Source organism: Hyla sarda, chromosome 1 (genome assembly GCF_029499605.1).
Source record: "Hyla sarda isolate aHylSar1 chromosome 1, aHylSar1.hap1, whole genome shotgun sequence".
In the NCBI taxonomy this organism is placed as follows: domain Eukaryota; kingdom Metazoa; phylum Chordata; class Amphibia; order Anura; family Hylidae; genus Hyla; species Hyla sarda.
In genome coordinates this window covers 512,429,816-512,450,456 of record NC_079189.1, presented here as the reverse complement: position 1 = coordinate 512,450,456, position 20,641 = coordinate 512,429,816, and the positions used below count along the sequence as shown (strand labels likewise).

General features: G+C 42.1%; 1 protein-coding gene across 2 annotated transcripts in view; it reads left to right on the top strand.

Annotated features, from left to right (window-relative positions):
- Window positions 1–20,641, top strand: part of FAM81B (family with sequence similarity 81 member B) — a 236,705-nt gene that overhangs the window by 162,439 nt on the left and 53,625 nt on the right. For both annotated transcript variants that reach the window (XM_056537959.1, XM_056537953.1), the window contains exons 3-4: window positions 14,912–15,149; window positions 18,378–18,496. In XM_056537959.1, coding sequence (XP_056393934.1) covers window positions 14,912–15,149; window positions 18,378–18,496 — 357 coding nt within the window. The remainder of the gene's footprint in view (window positions 1–14,911; window positions 15,150–18,377; window positions 18,497–20,641) is intronic.

The following is a 20,641-nucleotide window of genomic DNA, read 5'->3' as shown; positions in this document are numbered from 1 at the left end:
TCATACTACCACAAACTTCACCCGCTGAATATAATACTGCCACACACTGCTCCCTCTGAATATAACACTGCCACACACTGTACCCCCCCCCCGAATGTAATTCTGCCACATACTGCACCCCCCCAGAATATGATTCTGCCACATACTGAACCCCTGAATAAAATACTGCCACACACTGCACCCCCGAATATAATTCTGCCACACACTGTACCCCCCTGAATAAAATACTGCCACACACTGCACCCTCTGATGATCCTGCTGATGGATGATGGGGGTGCTATTGCCAGGAGAATGATCCTGCCAATGGATGATAAGGGTGTTACTGCCAGGAGGATGATCCTGCCGATGGATGATAGGGGTGCTACTGCCAGGAGGATGATGCTGCCGATGGATGATGCGGGTGCTACTGGCGCCCCGCCTCGGCAGTAGCACCCCCATCACCACCACCCGTTTGCAGCATTCTAGCGGGCACAGCTTGTGGCTGCTAAAAGACGTGCCGCCGGGTGCAGCTGAGGACGTGATGGGTGCGGAGCGTCATGGTGTCACCCCATCTGTATGGTGTCACCTGGTAAGACCCGCACCCTACGCACCCCGGTCGCTACCCCACTGCCCAAAAGGCAAGTGCAGAGGTCTGGGCAAGTTCAGGACTGCACTTATCTCTGCCTGACGGGACAGCAGTCCTCAAGTACCCCAACAGATCATTTTTTTCCTTAGTCTTTCACAGGGGATATAATTATGGTCATTAAAACAGACATCGCCACAAGAGTTCTCTTATTGGAATATCGTGAAATCATGACCTGTAGGGGTACTTTGGGATTGCACTAGGAAAAAACTGCCATACGGCATCCTGGTGCAATCTCTTCCCCAGGTGTAAAATAACATAATTCATTAGCCAGGCAGCCATCTTGTATTGTTCTATGGTCCAATTCTGATGTTCACTTTTTATCTATTTGCAATACAGTAGCTTGTTTGTCTAGTCAAACCGACAGGCTGCCTTGATAAAGGCACTTGGCCGAAACATTGCACATGTACACTTTGTGGTGTTAACTAAATCTGAAGCCTTCTTGATATCCAACCTCTGACATGCTTTTGCTGTGACCATGTGCTTTGTGGCAGACAGGTAGAATGGCCTTGTCACCTTGTCACCATACTGGTTTTCCTTCCATGGACCACTTTTTCTACTGCATACCTTGTATACGCCACAAGAACTGAAGTTTGGGAGATGCTCTGATGCAGTCATCTAGCTATCACAGTTCGCCCCTTGTCAATGTCAGATCCAATAAAAGATTTTGATATATGCAGCAAATGTATGCAACTTAAAGATTATACAATTTAATATTTTGTCTGACTGCCCTTTGCTTCCAGAACAATTTAAACAAGATTTACAAAGAAGCACAAAACTTAATTTATAAAAAAAAAAAAAAAATTATACTATACCACAATACCATATATTCAATAGTGTAGCTAACATTATTTAAATAATACATATAAATTCATGTTTCTGGTTAAGTCTGACTAAAACAGAGGCTGAGACCTATTAGAAATGAAAGTAAAAAATCTGCAGAACTCATAAATGCCACGTATGCTTATGTGAACATAAACGTAGTTTAATAAAATCACTGGAACTGAGTAGACCAAACATATCAGAGATCCATAAGGCGTAAACACTTAAGTCTTGGAGTCAACACACATCTGGATTAGGTTCACCAGGGATTACATGTGCAGCTGCTCATCTTCTCACCTCTTTGTCAGAAAAAAGCGTGACAATGAGAGATCACGTGTGATAACATGAAGCAAAGTTCCTGTATTAAATATATAAAGTGAAATGCTCTGAGGGATGATGGGGTGGGAACCCTGACTGTCCTCCTTTCACTGCTCAGACCCTTGTTACTGCATGTCATTGTACTGTAATATCCCTTTATTATTCTTTGGCATTATCTGTAAGGCTCCTTTCACACTATAAGGCCAATTTTCACTGTAGGACCAGAGCGTTTTTTGCACATTTGACCACTGTCACTTTAAGCATTAAAGGGGTATTCTGGGCAAAAACATCTTATCCCCTATCCAAAGGATAGGGGATAAGATGTCTGATCACGGGGGCCCACCGCTGGGACCCCCCGCAATCCCCCTGCAGCAGCCCGCATTCTATGCATAGCTGCGTCTGAAGTTTCGGAAACCTCCGGGCTTCCGAGACGGGGACGTGACGTCACGCCATGCCCCCTAAATTCATGTCTATGGGAGGGGGCGTTGCGACTGTTACACCCCCTCCCATAGAAATGAATGGAGGGGGCGTGGTGTGACGTCACATCCCCGTCTCGGAAGCCCGGGGGTTTCCCGAAATTTCAGATGCAGCTATGCATAGAATGCGGGCTGCTGCCGGGAGACCCCCCCCCCCCCCCCCCCCCCGCGATCAGACATCTTATCCTCTATCCTTTTCATAGGGGATAAGATGTTTTTACCCGGAATACCCCTTTAATAACTCTTGGATGCTTTTACCTTTCATTATGATCCCAAGATTGTTTATATGTTAGTGGTAAAATTTTGTCAACACTTGCATCATTTCTTGGTGAAAAATTGCCAAATTTGATGAGAAAAATTCACATTTTGCATTTTTCTAACCTTGAAGCTCTCAGATTTTAAGGAAAATAGACATTCCAAATAAATTATATTTTGATTCACAAATACAATATGTCTACTTTATGTTGGCATCATAAAGTTGACATGTTTTTACTTTTGGAAGACATCAGAGGGCTTCAAAGTTCAGCAGCAATTTTCCAATTTTTCACAAAATTTTCTAAATCGGAATTTTTCAGGGACCAGTTCAGTTTTGAAGTGAATTTGAAGAGCTTTTCTTATTAGAAATACCCCACAAATGACCAAATTATGAAAACTGCACCCCTCAAAGTATCCAAAATGACATTCAGTAAATGTGTCAACCCTTTCACAGTCGCAAAGGGAAGGAGAAAATTCAAAATCTTCATTTTTTTAAACTTGCAAATCCTCTCAAAATTTGTAACCAAATTTCTCTCGAGTAAGGAAATACCTCATATGTGTATGTCAAGTGTTCGGCGGGCGCGGTAGAGGGCTCAGAAGGGAAGGAGCGACAATGGGATTTTGGAGAGTAAGTTTTTCTGAAATGGTTTTTGGGGGGCATGTCACATTTAGGAAGCCCCTATCGTGCCAGAGCAGAAGAAAAAAAAACACATGGCATACCATTTTAGAAAATTAACCCCTCAAGGCACGTAACAAGGGGTACAGTGGGCCTTAACACCCCACAGGTGTTTGACGACTTTTCATTAAAGTCGGAAGTGTAAATGAAAAAAAAACTTTTTTCACTAAAGTGCATTTTTTTTACTTTAATTTACAATTTTTACAAAGGGTAATAGGAGAAAATGCTCCCCAAAATTTGTAACCCCATCTCTTCTGAGTATGGAAATACCCCATGTTAGGACGTAAAATGCTCTGCGGGCGAACTACAATGCTCAGAAGAGGAGTCACATTTTGGCTTTTGAAAAGCAAATTTTGCTGAAATTGTTTTTGGGGGGCATGTCACATTTAGGAAGCCCCTATGGTGCCAGAACAGCAAAAAAGAAAACACATGGCACAATATTTTGTAAACTACACCCCTCAAGGAATGTAACAAGGAGTACAGGGAGCCTTAGCACCTCACAGGTGTTTGATGACTTTTTGTTAAAGTTGGATGTGTAAATGAAAAAAAAAATGTTTTTCACTAAAATGCTGTTTTCCCCCCAAATTTTATATTTTTACAAGGGGTAATAGGAGAAAATTACCCCCAAAATTTGTAACCCCATTTTTTCTGAGTATGGAAATACCCCATGTGTGCACGTCAAGTGCTCTGCAGGCGAACTACAATGCTCAGAAGAGGAGGAGCACCATTGAGCTTTTGGAAAGAGAATTTGTTTGGAATGGAAGTCAGGGGCCATGTGCGTTTACAAAGCCCCCCGTGGTGCCAGAACAGTGGATCCCCCACATATGACCCCATTTTGGAAACTACACCCCTCACAGAATTTAATAAGGGGTGCAGTGAGCATTTACACCCCACTGGCTTTTGACAGATCTTTGGAACAGTGGGCTGAGCAAATGAAAAATTAAATTTTTCATTTTCACAAACAATTGTTCCGAAAATCTGTCAGACACCTGTGGGGTGTAAATACTCACTGCACCCCTTAATACATTACATGAGGGGTGTAGTTTGCAAAATGGGGTCACATGTGGGGGGTCCATTGTTCTGGCACTATGGTAGCTTTATAAACACACGTGGCCTTCAATTCCGGACACATTTTCTCTTCAAAAGACCAATAGCACTCCTTCTCTTCTGAGCATTGTAGTTCGCCCGCAGAGCACTTCACATCCACATATGGGGTATCTTCTTAGTCAGAAGAAATGGGGTTACAAATTTTGGGGTGCTTTTTCCTATTTTCCCTTGTGAAAATGAAAAATTTAGGGTAAGATCAGCATTTTAGTGAAAAAAAATATTTTTTTCATTTTCCCATCCGACTTTAAGGAAAATTTGTCAAACACCTGTGGGGTGTTAAGGCGCACTATACACCTTGTTCCATTCCGTGAGGGGTGTAGTTTCCAAAATGAGGTCACATGTGGGTATTTATCTTTTTGCGTTTATGTCAGAACCGCTGTAAAATCAACCACCCCTGTGCAAATCTCCAATTTAGGCCTCAAATGTACATAGTGGGCTCTCACTCCTGAGCCTTGTGCACCCCCAGAGCATTTTACGCCCACATATGGGGTATTTCCGTACTCAGGAGAAATTGCGTTACACATTTTGGGGTCTTTTTTTCCTTTTACCTCTTGTGAAAATAAAAAGTATGGGGCAACACCACCAGCATGTGTAAACATTTTTTTTTTACACTAGCAGGCTGGTGTAGACCCCAACTTTTCCTTTCCATAAGGGGTAAAAGGAGAAAAAGCCCCCCAAAATTTGTAGTGCAATAAACTCCCAGCATGCCTGGACAGTCAGTGGCTGTCCGGAAATACTGGGAGTTGTTGTTCTGCAACAGCTGGAGGCTCCGTTTTGGAAACACTGCCGTACGATACATTTTTCATTTTTATTGGGGGGGAGACATTGTAAGGGGGGGGGGGGTATATGTAGTGTTTCACCCTTTATTATGTGTTAGTGTAGTATAGTGTAGTGTTTAACCCTTTATCATATGTACTTTTGAAACAGCTGGAGGCACACTGGTTGTAAAACCTTCAGTTAGGTTCTGTTACCTAACTCAGTATTTTCCAACCAGTGTACCTCCAGCCGTTGCAAAACTACAACTCCCAGCATGTACTGATCGCCGAAAGGCATGCTGGGATATGTAGTTCTGCAACAGCTGGAGGTACTCAACTACAACTCTCAGCATGCCAAGACAGCTGTTTGCTGTTTGGGCATGCTGGGATTTGCAGTTTTGCAACATCTGGAGGGCTACAGTTTAGCAACCACTGCACAGTGATCTCCAAACTGTGGCCGTCCAGATGTTGCAAAGCAACAAATCCCAGCATGCCCAAACAGCAAACAGCTGTCTGGGCATGCTGGGAGTTGTAGTTTTGCAACATCTGGAGGGTTACAATTTAGAGACCACTGTATAGTGGTCTCAAACTGTAGGCCTCCAGATGTTGCTAGGCAACTCACTGGCTTCCGTAGGATCCAGGGAGCCGCATTGCTGTCCTCTTCTGACGCCGATCTTCCCCGCCGATCGCCGCTTGCTGCCGCCGATGGGTGAATGGACTTCGACGCCGTTCCTCCTCGGGTTCCCTGTTCTGTCCCGCCTATTGCGGGTGGGCAGAACGGGGAAACCGAAAGTTAACCCCCCCCCGCCCCCGATCTGCTATTGGCCGTCGCTTCTAGACGATCAATAACAGGAATAGGAGGGGGGCCCCCCTGCCACCTCACTCCTATCCCTTCAGGGGGATTTTGGGTGTCTTGGACAACCCCGATCCCACTTATTTTCTGGGTCACCGGGTCACCATAGACTCATATGACCCAGAATCGGCATGTGTGAATTCACTGGCGATTTGCGGCGATTTGGGCATTTGCACGGGGTGGTTGCTGATAGATATCAGCAGTCACCCGTTCCGGTCCCAGCCTGGTGTTCGGAGGGGACCGAAATTCCCACTTTGCTCCCTGGTCCTTAAGTACCAGGGAGCAAAAGCGCCCTTGTTCCTTTACAGGTTAAAGACCTATTTTAATGTTCCGTTCTAAAAACCCTTAAAATCGGCCATTAAATGGCCATTACAAAATCCCATATGGCCGTTACAAAATCCCATTATAGTCTATGGGATTTTTACATTATGCATTTTAACCCGTCATAGCCTGTTAGTAATAACGGACGTTATTTTGTGAAGGAAGAAACATGCACTATCTCTTCTGTTCTTTCTCCCGTCACAAAATAATGTCCGTCCATGTCAGGATATTACAAATATTATCTTCACTAGTAGTCCATATAACTTTTGAGTGCCATTTATTTTTTTAGATTTATAAATTACTTGCTGTATACTACAGAGGAAGTTATTTTCTTTTTGAATTTCTTTTCAGTCTGCCCATAGTGCTGACACCTCGTTCCATGTCAGGAACTGTCCAGAGAAGGAGCAAATCTCCATAGCAAACCTATTGTGCTCTTGACAGTTCCTGACTTGGACAGAGGTGTCAGCAGAGAGCACTGTGGTCAGCTGAAAGGAAATTCATTTAGAAAAAAAACTTCCTCTGTAGTATACAGCAGTGAATAAGTACTGGAAGAATTAAGATTTTTACATAGAAGTAATTTACAAATCTCTTAAACTTTCTGGCACCAGTACTTAAATGGGCACTGTCAATAAACATGATTTTTAACATTTGATTCCTTAGGCCAAATAAATAACTTTTGTATGCATTGGCTTTCATTAAAGGGGTTATCCAGGAACAAACTTTTTTTTTATATCAACCGGCTCCAGAAAGTTAAACAGATTTGTAAATTACTTCTATTAAAAAATCTTAATCCTTTCAATATTTATCAGCTGCTGAAGTTGCTATATTGTTTGCATGGTAGTGTAATTTGTAAATGATAAAAAAAGGGAATACTCACTATGTCAGCACAAGAACACCATCCATACTACTTAGCATTATGGTACAGTAAATACTTGCACTAAAGACCTTGCAGAGAATGATACAGAACTTTTACGCCATATGTTTCCTTTATTATCTGCTGTACGCTGTTTTACATAGCATATGTCACAACTTGATACATTATATACATACATATTATTGACATCTGGCAGTATACGTTTTGCATGGTTTCAGAAAAGGGTTATGACATAATGAAAAAAAACTCAATAAAATAAATTCTAATACGCCCAAATCCCTTTAACATTAGTTGGCCATCACTGTCTTTCTACTTCGGTTTCTCCGCCATTCCAGGCTGGATATAATGGGCGATCCTGATAGGGAAACTACATTTCCCAGAAGCACACTGCCTGTCCAGTCTCCCAGCTGCTCTCTATGCCAGTATTTCCCAACAAGGGGACCTCCAGTTTTGCTACAGCTAGAGGCACCTTGGTTGGGAAACACCAATCTATTCTAATGACTAATGAGCAATAATTAGAGATGAGTGAATTTTTGAAAAATTCTATTCGGTCAATTCGCTGAATTTTCCCCCAAAATTTGTTTCGGTCTGAATTTATTTACGGCGAATTGCTATTAAAGACAGCTATTTCTGGCCTACAGAGAGCCTCAATAGGGGTGTAGAACACTTTGCCTTGCTGTAACACGCATAGGGTGTGAGCTGGGTTAGATTCTTTTGGAAATGTCCTTCATGCCATGAGAATGTAGTGACAAGAGTTACCTTCCATTCTGGACTTCTTACCTGGCTTTCATGTATAGCAGTTATTTGTTTAAATTATATTAAATATTATTTAAAATTTACAAGTCACTTTTCATAAATTATAAAACGTCTTTAATCAAAGTCTGCAAACTACAAGGCTCTTATAACAGCGATCAGCTAAGTGCTAAATATTGTTAGAGGATGTGCATTACAGACAGAGCTGTAGCTAGCTCTTTTTGCCCCTAAGGCGAGAACAGAAAATAACAGCGATCATCTAAGTGCTAAACATTGTTACATGATGTGCATTACAGACAGAGCTGTAGCTAGCTCTTTTTGCTCCTAAGGTGAGAACAGTATATAACAGCAATCAGGTAAGATCTTAACATTGTTACATGATCTACAGTACAGACAGAGCTGTAGCTAGCTCTTTTTGCTCCTGAGGCAAGAACAGAAAATTGAAATAAGAAATTAAATGAAATAAGAAATCTGATTGGTTGCTATGGGCAACTTGGCAACTTTTCCTTTGCACAGGTTTTGAAAAATCTCCCCCAATGTTTCCAGCCTCACTCAAATGCCTCCAGCCCCCCCCCCCCACAAGCACACACAATGCCTCCTGCATTACCCCACACAGTGACAGAGGGGTGTACATGGGAGACAGGGGTGTACATGGCTGACAGAGGGGCATACGGGGGTGACAGAGGGGTGTACGGGGGTAACAGAGGGGTGACAGAAGGGTGTTGAGGGGTGACAGAAGGGTGTAGAGGGGTGATAGAAGGGTGTACGGGATAAAAGAGGGGTGTCCAGGGGTTACAGAGAGGTTACGAGGGGTGACAGAGAGGTGTAGAGGAGTGAAAGAAGGGTGAGGGTGCACTACCTGAAGCTGAGTAGGCCTCTGTCAGCGCTGCCCCTGCTCCTTCCCTCCATCCACATCATTCTGCTGAGGGACCAGGGAGAATCCAGAGCTGCTCCACAGGAGAGGGAGGATGCACGAGGATTGGAGCTGCAGCATCACCCGTCCCAGAACTGCACACAGACTTCCCGCCTGGCCTGCACGCCTGTGACTCACAGGTGCGCAGGTCTGGGCAGAAAAAAAATAATGTTTATTTACCACCAGAGTGTCCTGGCACCTTTGTTAGGAATCAATGCCTCAGTGTATTGTGTGCTGGACCCCCCTTGCGTCCCCTTGCAACAGTGCACCTGAGGTGATCACCTCACTCACATCATCAGAGTTACAGCTCTGATTACAGAACATACAAGTGCAAAAAACACAGAATTAAGAAAAACACTAAAATCTGTGATAAAAGTGCTTTAAAAAAGGAGGTAGTATTATATGTGACAAGGTCATGAAGGTTGGATTTAAAAGGGGGGCAGCTTAAGTCCATTCCATAAACCTGAGTGAGGGGAACTCTGAGGACAATGAGCTCCAGTACGCTTAAAACAGTATTTGTCTACAACACCAGCAGGTGTGTACTTTTGTATGGCCTTTCACAGTATCTAGGCCCTAAAGACTTTAACAAGAACAAAAAAGTACACCACTTAGATGTACATATGTGGTATGCACTTATGAGGGGAGGTCAATGCGCTCCAGTATGCTTAAAACAGTATTTCTGTACAACACCAGCTGGTGTGTACTTTTGGCTGGCCTTTTACAGTGTCTAGGCCCTTAAGACTTCAACATTAACAAAATAGTACACCACTTAGATGTACCTTTGTGGTATGCATTTATGAGGAGAGGACAATGCGCTCCAGTATGCTTAAAACAGTATTTGTGTACAACACAGCAGTACACACCAGTGCTGCAACACACAGTCAGTGTGTACTACACCCAAAATTACACTCTCTCAATCTCACTCCCTTCCCTATCAGTGCTTCTAGGCAGGATTTGGGCTTGAGATGAATCGCTGCTGTTCTGTGCAACACACTGCTCTATGTCCCTCTGTGTAATAGAACACTGTAGTGACTGGGAGGTGAATCGCTGCTGTAAAAATGCTTTTCTGTGCAACACAAACTGCTCTCTGTCCCTCTCTCTGTGCAACAGAACGCTGATGTGACTGGGAGGTGAATTGCTGCTGGAAAAATGCTTTTCTGTGCAACACACACCGCTGTCTGTCCCTCTTTAGCTCTCTGCAATAAATGGCTGAAATGACAGGCTGCAAGATTGCTGCCGATTATATAGGGCTGTGACATCACAGGGGTGACTGGCTGCTGATAGGCTGCATGTTGCATGTGATTCAGGGTCATCCCGCCTACCCTTGTTCCAGCCTTCCAAGGATTCCTTGCCCCATGACCTCATATGTGGATCCACCATTTTAGATGCCCTGGAGCCTGTCGGGCTGATCGGGACATTGCGATAAAATGTCCTGACGCAGCAGGAGGGTGTCTTACTGGCCTCCTGCGTGTCTGAACGGCAAATGATTGCTGCAAGCCTGAATTCCAGGCTTGAGCAATAAACCGCAGATAACACTGTTCAATGCAAAGCTATGGCTTTGCAGTGATCTGTATAAAAGATCAGTGTGTGCAGTGTTCTAGCCTCCTATGGGAGCTATAACACTGCAAAAAAAAAAAGTACAACATTTTTTTATAAAGATCATTTAACCCCTTCCCTAATAAAAGTTTGAATCACCCCCCCCCCCCCTTTCCCATAAAAAAAACTGTGTAAATAAAAATAAACATATGTGGTATCACCGCGTGCGTAAATGTCCGAACTATAAATTATAATATAAGTAGGGTATCATTTTAATTGTATGGACCTACAGAATAAAGATAAGGTGTCATTTTTAATGAAAAATGTATTGCGTAGAAACGGAAGCCCCCAAAATTTACAAAATGGCATTTTTTCTTCCATTTTGTCACACAATGATTCTTTTTCCGTTTCACTGTAGATTTTTGGCTAAAATCACTGATGTCATTACAAAGTAGAATTGGTGGCGCAAAAAATAAGCCATCATATGGATTTTTAGGTGCAAAATTGAAAGGGTTAAGATTTTTAAAATGTAAAGATGAGAAAACGAAAGTGCAAAAACGGAAAAATGCTATGTCCTTAACCCCTTAAGGACGCAGGACGTAAATGTACGTCCTGGTGCGGTGGTAATTAACGCACCAGGACGTACATTTACGTCCTAAGCATAACCGCGGGCATCGGAGCGATGCCCGTGTCATGCGCGGCTGATCCCGGCTGCTGATCGCAGCCAGGGACCCACCGGCAATGGCCGACGCCCGCGATCTCGCGGGCGTCCGCCATTAACCCCTCAGGTGCCGGGATCAATACAGATCCCGGCATCTGCGGCAGTGCGCGATTTGAATGAATGATCGGATCGCCCGCAGCGCTGCTGCGGGGATCCGATCATTCATAACGCCGCACGGAGGTCTCCTCTCCTTCCTCCGTGCGGCTCCCGGCGTCTCCTGCTCTGGTCTGTGATCGAGCAGACCAGAGCAGAAGATGACCGAAAACACTGATCTGTTCTATGTCCTATACATAGAACAGATCAGTATTAGCAATCATGGTATTGCTATGAATAGTCCCCTATGGGGACTATTCAAGTGTAAAAAAAATGTAAAAAAATGTAAAAGTAAAAGTAAAAAAAAGTGAAAAATCCCCTCCCCCAATAAAAAAGTAAAACGTCCGTTTTTTCCTATTTTACCCCCAAAAAGCGTAAAAAATTTTTTTTTATAGACATATTTGGTATCGCCACATGCATAAATGTCCGAACTATTAAAATAAAATGTTAATGATCCCGTACGGTTAACGGCGTGAACGAAAAAAAAAAAATGTCCAAAATTCCTACTTTTTTAATACATTTTATTTAAAAAAAATTATAAAAAATGTATTAAAAGTTTTTTATATGCAAATGTGGTATCAAAAAAAAGTACAGATCATGGCGCAAAAAATTAGCCCCCATACCGCTGCTTATACGGAAAAATAAAAAAGTTATAGGTCATCAAAATAAAGGGATTATAAACGTACTAATTTGGTTAAAAAGTTTGTGATTTTTTTTAAGCGCAACAATAATATAAAAGTATATAATAATGGGTATAATTTTAATCGTATTGACCCTCAGAATAAAGAACACACGTCATTTTTACCATAAATTGTACGGCGTGAAAACAAAACCTTCCAAAATTAGCAAAATTGCATTTTTCGTTTTAATTTCCCCACAAAAATAGTGTTTTTTGGTTGCGCCATACATTTTATGATATAATGAGTTATGTCATTACAAAGGACAACTGGTCGCGCAAAAAACAAGCCCTCATACTAGTCTGTGGATGAAAATATAAAAGAGTTATGATTTTTAGAAGGCGAGGAGGAAAAAATGAAAACGTAAAAATTAAATTGTCTGAGTCCTTAAGGCGAAAATGGGCTGAGTCCTTAAGGGGTTAAAGGGGTATTCCAGGGATTTTTTTTAAATTTGACTATGCTACAGGGGCTGTAAAGTTAGTGTAGTTCATAATATAGCGCTGTACTTATGTGTGACGGTTTTCTCACAATTCTCTCGGATTTGTCTCGGATTTTTCCCAGCTTGCAATGCGGCCGAGACCTGACTCACTAGTCAGCTGATGATAGGGAGCCTGTCTGCTTCAATGGGTGGAGGGATCAATCTGCAACTAATGCAACAGCTGTAGGCACCCTGATTGAAAACCACAGGTCTTTTGTTTCAATGGGTGGGGTGGCTGATGTGTGAGAGGGAGGAAAATGGCATTGTGGGATTTGTAGTAAAAAAAAAACATAAGTCAAACAGGAAATACAAATTCACAAAAGGCTAGCCACAGTGTTATGGTAATCTCACAACATAGCCATTTAGCCCCAAGACAAGCGCAGATCCTTCCTAAGCATGTCCATTACTATCTGCCAGGTACGTACTAAAATCACTTTATGGTGGATTACCCCTTTAAGGGGTTAATGAAGCGATTTGCGTGATCGAATCGCGACGATATTCTAATCAAATTTTTCCTGAAGTTCGTAACGAATTCGGATTTGTCAGATTCGATTCGCTCATCCCTAGCAATAATGTTATGTTCAGCGATCGCACTTGAGGCTTTCATTAGCTATGAAGTGTTTGAAGATACAGCTGAGCGGCAGCTAATGGAAGTAACAATTTCAATAGCCTGCAGAGTTTTGTTTGGCAGTATGTGTAGTCGTTTTTTTTGAGCTGTAACAAAAGCTATATGGAATGTATTTTGATACATTTATGTGTGAAAATATAAGCTAAAAAACAGCTGTAATTTGAGCTGTAAACAGCCCCCAAAATAGTGTATACACAAAACGGTCATAGCCTCTGAGCGCCCCCTCTGCAGCGTCTATACAAGCTATCCTGCGGTTCCGAACCACGGCATGAGGAATTGGAAGATATTTATTCCAGTCAGTGCCCCTCTATATTTTCTCTGTTTTACTTTAAGGATATATAGTGGGGCAAAAAAGTATTTAGTCAGCCACCAATTGTGCAAGTTCTCCCACTTAAAGAGATGAGAGGCCTGTAATGTTCTTCATAGGTATACCTCAACTATGAGAGACATGAGAATTACAGGCCTCTCTAATCTTTTTAAGTGGGAGAACTTGCACAATTGGTGGCTGACAACATACTTTTTTGCCCCACTGTACTGTACTCGCATGATAGAAGTAGAGCACCCAGATTGTCGTTACACACATGCTGCTTGCCATTATACCACTCTAATGACCCATATGTAACAGCCCTCTCGCATGTCTGTGCCCTCCTCCCCTTTTTTCTTTCTTTGTTTTTTGGCGATGTGAACCTAGCCTTATTGTGATAATTGTCTTTTTTCTGTCACCTCCTTACGCTCAGCAAGTCTCAAGACTCAGCACGACTAATTTGGATTTTCATTAGCTCCATCGCAGCTCGAGCCGCCCTGATAAATGCCACATTCATTATGTTAAAGTGATAGATTAGAGAAGTTTTCTTTCTGCAGCAAAACAGAAACAAGTACCTAAAAGCCGATATTACAGGCATTGTTCACATATTTATCAGCAGTAGAGAACCTGTGTTATTCCAGTTTTTGCATAATTGTTGCATAGAAGTTCCATGATTCTTCTTGACTGCTTAAAGTAATAATAGAACATTTGATTCACTGCAGATTTTTTTCCACCATGGGGGGAAATTAATACTCCCTGTGCCAGCACAGAGTGGCAAAATTGGAGCAAGCTTTGTTTTAAGTAAATTATTTTGTGCAAAACAGGGTCTGTGAATTTTTTGGGTGACAAAGACTGAGGTTTGTGCCAAAAAATTGTGCAATTCTGCCACTCTGCACTGGTGCAGGGAATGATAAATTACCCCCAGTGCCTGACTCCTAAGCTCGATTTTTTTGGTTAGTATTTAAAGGGTCACTCTCATTAAAACTAATTTTTGCTATTGCACTCCTTATGGTAAATGAAAAATATTTCTAATATAATTTGTTTAAAAAAAATGAAGTTTTCTATGTTTTATTTGTGCTTAAAAAAGCTCAAGAGCACATTTTCCCCCAACTCATACACAGACTTTGGACCAAAGTCCAAACACAGGAAGTGCAGCCTGGAGTGCTGAGGTGGGTGTGTCCAACCAACAGCATATGGCAGTTATGTGTGAGAGGAGCTATGATTGGATAAGGCTGGACCCCCCCCCCCCCCCTCAGCACTCCAGGCAGCACTTCCTATGTTTGGACTTTGGTCCAAAGTCTGTGTATGAGTTGGGGGAAAATGTGCTCTTGAGCTTTTTTAAGCACAAATAAAACATAGAAAACTTCATTTTTTTTAAACAAAGTAAATTAGAAATATTTTTCATTTACCATAAGGAGTGCAATATCAAAAATTAGTTTTAATGAGAGTGCCCATTTAAAGCTTAAACTAGGAGTAGAACTGATACGGAAAGAAACTATAATGAGAAAAAATTAACCTTTTATGTGTTTTAGACGTACTCCTGGTTTGAGCCAAAATACTATGTGTGAACCCAGCCTTAGGGTTTGTTCACATGTAGCCTTTACATCTGAATATTGTTTGCGAAAATCTATTCACATGATGCAAAAGACAAACCCAATTCTATTGTAATTATTCATGCTTTTTTAAATTAATAAATTTATTTACTTACTTACTTTTCTTTGTATTTTAGGGGGCAATCCTTCTTGCCAGCAATTCCAGTACATAGAGTGGAGTTATTAGAAGACAGATTATTTAACCAAGAAAAGACCACTACTACTCTCCTAGATCAAGCCTTCAAGATAAAAGAAGATGTAGCCATGCTGCGAGGAAATCGTGGCCATCCCTGGGACTTAATGGCCCAACGTTTACTTGAAAATCACATGCAGACAGTCATACAAATAGTCAAGCAACTGGGCAAAGACATTGAGGTATAATACTGGTCACTGAATGTGCATAACTCTAAGTAGCCTGAAAAGCTAACTTAAAGGGGTACTCCGCCCCTAGACATCTTATCCCCTATCCAAAGGATAGGGGATAAGATGTCAGATCGCCGGGGTCCCGCTGCTGGGGAACCCGGGGATCGCTGCTGCAGCACCCCGCTATCATTACTGCACAGAGCAAGATCGCTCTGCACGTAATGACGGGCAATACAGGGGCCGGAGCATCGTTACGTCATGGCTCCGCCCCTCGTGACGTCACAGCCCGCCCCGTCAATACAAGTCTATGGGAGGGGGCGTGGCGGTCGCCACGCCCCCTGCCATAGACGTGCATTAAGGGGACGGGCCGTGATGTCATGAGGGGCGGAGCCATGACGTCACGCTGCTCCGGACCCTGTATCGCCCGTCATTACGCACAGAGCGAACCCGCTCTGTGCAGTAATGATGGCGGGGTGCCGCAGCGGCCATCCCCTGGGTCCCCAGCAGCGGGACCGCGGCGATCTAACATCTTATCCCCTATCCTTTGGATAGGGGATAAGATGCCAGGGGCGGTGTAGCCCTTTAAAAAAGAAAAAAAAAAAGTTTGTTTACCTTTTGGTCTTGGGTGTCCTGTGTTCTTCTACCACTGCCCCCATTTCCACGATATAGGGATTTCACTATTTGGGTGAATATCTGTTTGTTTTCCTAAATAGTCAAATGGGCAGGAACTTTATTTTTAAAAGGTTTGAATGCTTGTATCAGCTTTATAATCACCCCTCCCCCACAACCTGATGAACACCCCTTCAGACTCATATTTACTCCTCAAGCCTAGCATTCACAACCCTTTTTAAATAAAGTTCATGGCCACTTGACTGTTCAAACAAAAGTGCAGATAAGCAACCAAACTGAAAAATAAAAGATAGCATTGGATTCAGGGATTCAGGGAACACTACAAAATGGTCATGCAAACACCCTAAAAGTTTATGTATGGTATAAACATGGACAGCTTCAATAGCTGTTATATATACATGTGACCCATAAAGCAGTATCACAAAAAGAAAAATGAAATGAAACCTGTCCCATGATGGCAAAATCCCTCACATTCCACTGATGACCTCTGCTTCCTCAGGGGTAGTTGTGCATCCAAACTTAGAGAATTTACTAAATACATTAGTGACTTTTTCCAAATACACCTGTAACAGAATGTGGTATCTTGTAATAGTCAAGAGAAAATCCTTTTATTTTTTATTTTTATTTTTTTTTAAACTTGGTCTTAGGTTTAATGTAATGGCTGATCACTATGGGGGACATTTATCAAAGCATTTAGTAGGTTTTTTTTTTACTTAAAATTGTCGCAAAAAAGTCGCACGTGCGACTACTCTCTTTTTTTCTGTGACTTTTTGCCCTAAGCAAAAAATAAAAATCTTGCTTACCAAAGCAAAAAGGGATTTTTGACTTGCAGTGGTCAGAGATTTATCAAGTGCGAAAGTCGCAAAAAATCGCATTACATGGAAAAACCTACCAAATTTACTCCAGCTCAGGCCTGGAGCAGAAAAAGCCACTACCAAAGTAAAAAAAAGAAAATTTGCTTACGTTAAAGAAGTTTATCAACAGGCTGAAACCAGTTGATAAATAAGTCACTTCAAAAAAGCAGGAAAATAATCGGCAACTCACCGCGACCAGCTAAATAAATCTTCTTTTATTTCATACTCACAAATATCTTACATGGGAAGAGGGTAGTGGGGGGACACAGGATGGCGACCAAGCTCAGTTTCACACGGTGATCGTGCTTCCTCCGGCCATGGCCGGAGGAAGCACGATCACCGTGCGAAACGGAGCTTGGTCGCCATCCTGTGTCCCCCACTACCCTCTTCCCATGTAAGATATTTGTGAGTATGAAATAAAAGAAGATTTATTCAGCTGGTCGCGGTGAGTTGCCGATTATTTTCCTGCTTTTTTGAAACGTCTTCATGCACTATTGTCAATCAGAGCACCACCTCCAGCATAACTAGTCCAAGTCTGCCATTTCATCATTGTTCTATACAGTGATCCCTCGACTTATGATGGCCCTGACATATGATCATTTCAACATATGATGGCCTCTCAGAGCCCATCGTATGTTGAAGGCAGCCTCGACATATGATGCTGCTGTGTGTCGGGTCCATCGTACAAACAGCTATCTGACAGCGCTGACAACTTCACCAACTGACAGATAGTTGTTTAATGTGCCCCGTGTGCCCCGTTCTGCCTCCTGTTACTCACATGCTGTCCTGCTAACTCATACAGGCTTCCACTGTGAGCTCTGTGTAAGCCCCGCCCCCCAGTGCAGCCATAGCCAATAGCCTGCAGCATCTTACTGCAGGCATCCAATGAGCTGCTGGCTGCCCTCCCCTTCCTTTCCTATAGAGCTGTAGTCGGCAGGATGGTAATGGAGGACATTCTGTCCCCCCTGAAGGCATTTAAAGAACTGTACAGTACTGTATGCGATGTCACACATCACATACAATACATAGACACACTATACACCCCATACATCAATGTTTCCCTATCAGTGTGCCTCCAGCTGTCCAAAACTATAACTCCCAGCATGCCCAGACAGTCAATGGCTGTACATGCATGCTGGGAGTTGTAGTTGTGCAACAGCTGGAGGCACCCTGGTTTGTTAAACACTCCCCATACACTCCACATACAATGGTCATCCCAGAACCAATTAGCAGTTTCCCATAGAGATATGTATTCAACATACAATGGTTCCGAGGCCCCAGAACCAATTACCATTTTTACATAGACATATGTACTCGACATATGATGGTTTCAACATATGATGGTTCTCCTGGAACCAATTAATATCATATGTTGAGGGGCCACTGTACTCAGAAAGGGAAGTAGTGCCGTGCTGGCTATCTACGAACTGGATAAATAAGTCACACATAAGCAAAAAAATTGTAAGAAAAAAATAACTAAAAAAAGGAATACATAAGCAAACATTGATAAATGTCCCCCCTATATGTTATTACTATCTGCAAAGGCGCACAATACATGGAAACAATTGAGTGTATTACTAACTTCCAATGACGGGTGAATGATGATATAAGTGAAGTACATTGCATTTTAGACAACATGTGGATTTATAAGAACATGTAGTTTTTTTTGCCTTTTTAATGTGTAATACTGAACGGAATAATAAAGGCTGATAATTTAATGTTCTCAGAAGATGAATGTTTCTTCTCACTGTTGTAGGTTTTGGAAAATGAGATAAGAACCAGAGATACAGTCAGCTCAGGAACAAGCTTTGCTGTACAAAGCCTGGACAGGAAGCACCTAGCTGGGATTGGCGATCTGCGAGGTCGTGTGGCAAGGTCAGTGTCTATGATTTCCATTTCTACATACATAAACTTAAGAACTACATTAATGGTAATGAATAATCTAGATAACATTTTTTGTACTTTATTATGGGTAATCCATCGAGTCTGAACAGTTTTTAGCAGCATTTATAGATATTCTTTACTGCAAGTTTCATGGACATATGAAACAACATACAGGAGCTGTGCCATTCACATGAAAGGGAAACGTTACTGGACAGTGCTCTGTGACCTTTGCAAAGGTCATTCCACAAGGAGGGGGAGGGGGAGCTATGAGCTTTATCTATTGTGTTCTCTATCTAGTGCCAAGTTTTACTGTAATACTGCAGCCTCCTCCTTATCATCACATGCAATACAGGAAGTCTCTAGTTAGTTTTAGGCCAAGTAGCCAGGCTGAAAACTGCAAGATTGTGGGGTTGTTTTATAATATAGGTAGTAAAATACAAAATGACTAACCATCAAAATTCTTAAAAAATATTTTTAACATTAAAACTTGATTTAAACAATAGGTCATTTTGTCATGATACACACAGTACATGGAATGTTCCAGCACAGAACATATACACTTACAGTATATACCATACCATACAGTAAAAATTAGAGACATCTGGGCCTTGTTGCTAACTCAACCTTATGAATTACAAACAGGGATGGTCAAAAATAGGTTGATACAAGTTCACACTTTATGAGCACTGGGATCTATGCCTAGCTCTCCAGTTACTGTCCCATACATTTACCCATGCAATTATAAGTGCAAGTGAAACTGAAAATGTAGATTGAATATTGCATCTTTAATAGAAAAGTGCTGTTTTTTTTTCTATTAAATAAAATGTTGAATCAGGAGCCAGACACAAGAACTGCTGACACACCACATTTTCCTATTATGAAAATTCTGTACTAAATTGTCAGGTTGGACATTACTTATCAAGTGCAGCCAGGAAGGAAAGCAGTTTTATACATAAACTATACCATAATAATCACTGTCATAGCTCAAAGGGGTATTCCAGGAATTTTATTTGACTATGCTACAGGGGCTGTAAAGTTAGTGTAGTTCATAATACAGTGTTTGTACCTGTGTGTGATGGTTTTCTCACAATTCTTATGTGATTTTCACCCCAACATTAATTTTTATCAGCATACAAAATGACTGTTGTCTCAGATTTTTCCCAGCTTGCAAAGCATCAGAGACTTGACATCACTAGTCAGCTGATGACAGGGAGCCTGTCTGCTTCAATGGATGGAGGGATCAATCTGCAACTAACACAACAGCTGTAGGCACCCTGATTGAAAATCACAGGTCTTTTGTTTCAATGGGTGGGGTGGCTAATGTGTGGGAGGGAGGAAAATGGAATTGTGGGATTTGTAGTAAAAAAAAGAAAAGTCAAACAGGAAATACAAGTTCACAAAAAGCTAGCCACAGTGTTATGGTAATCTCATGACATAACCATTTATCCCCAAGACAAGCACAGATCCTTCCTAAGCATGTGCATTAATGCCTGCCAGGTACATACTAAAATCACCTTATGGTGGATAATCCCTTTAAGATACAGGATTTAAAGTAGCATGACACAATGGCCCTGATTTACTATTGTAAACCCAACCCAGAATAAAAAATAAAAAAAACACAACCAACTTTCCATTTTACTGAGGAAACATGAAAAAGAGACAGACCAATACTCTTATAAATGTGATGACTCGCTCTTGCAGACAGGTGCGGTTGCGGTATAGAGGCACGGAAGGAGGACTTTTCAAATCAAAGTTCAGTGTTTCATTCACACTTGGCAAACAGTCTTAAATGCAGAACAAAGGAAAAAGTAACAAAAGTCCACCTGCATTCCTTAGGTGTTTGTTCACCATGCGGCATCAAGCAAGTCTTTTCCAAGTCCCCAAGCCGTCTGCTCACCAGCTTCCACAGTCTCAAGGAAGATCCTTACACACAGCTCTCTCTGGCAGTGTGAACATGCAATCCCCCCCTGCAACATGCAAATCCCCCTCAGCTGGTGAGGCAGCCTAGCTTTAAGGCCAACAAACGATGGCCTGGATTGTGGGGAATGGCCCCCACCCTACACTTGACCATTCCCAGTAAGAGCCGTCCCGGATTGGCCTTCCAGCCATACTACGGCCATAGTGTCACACTGAATA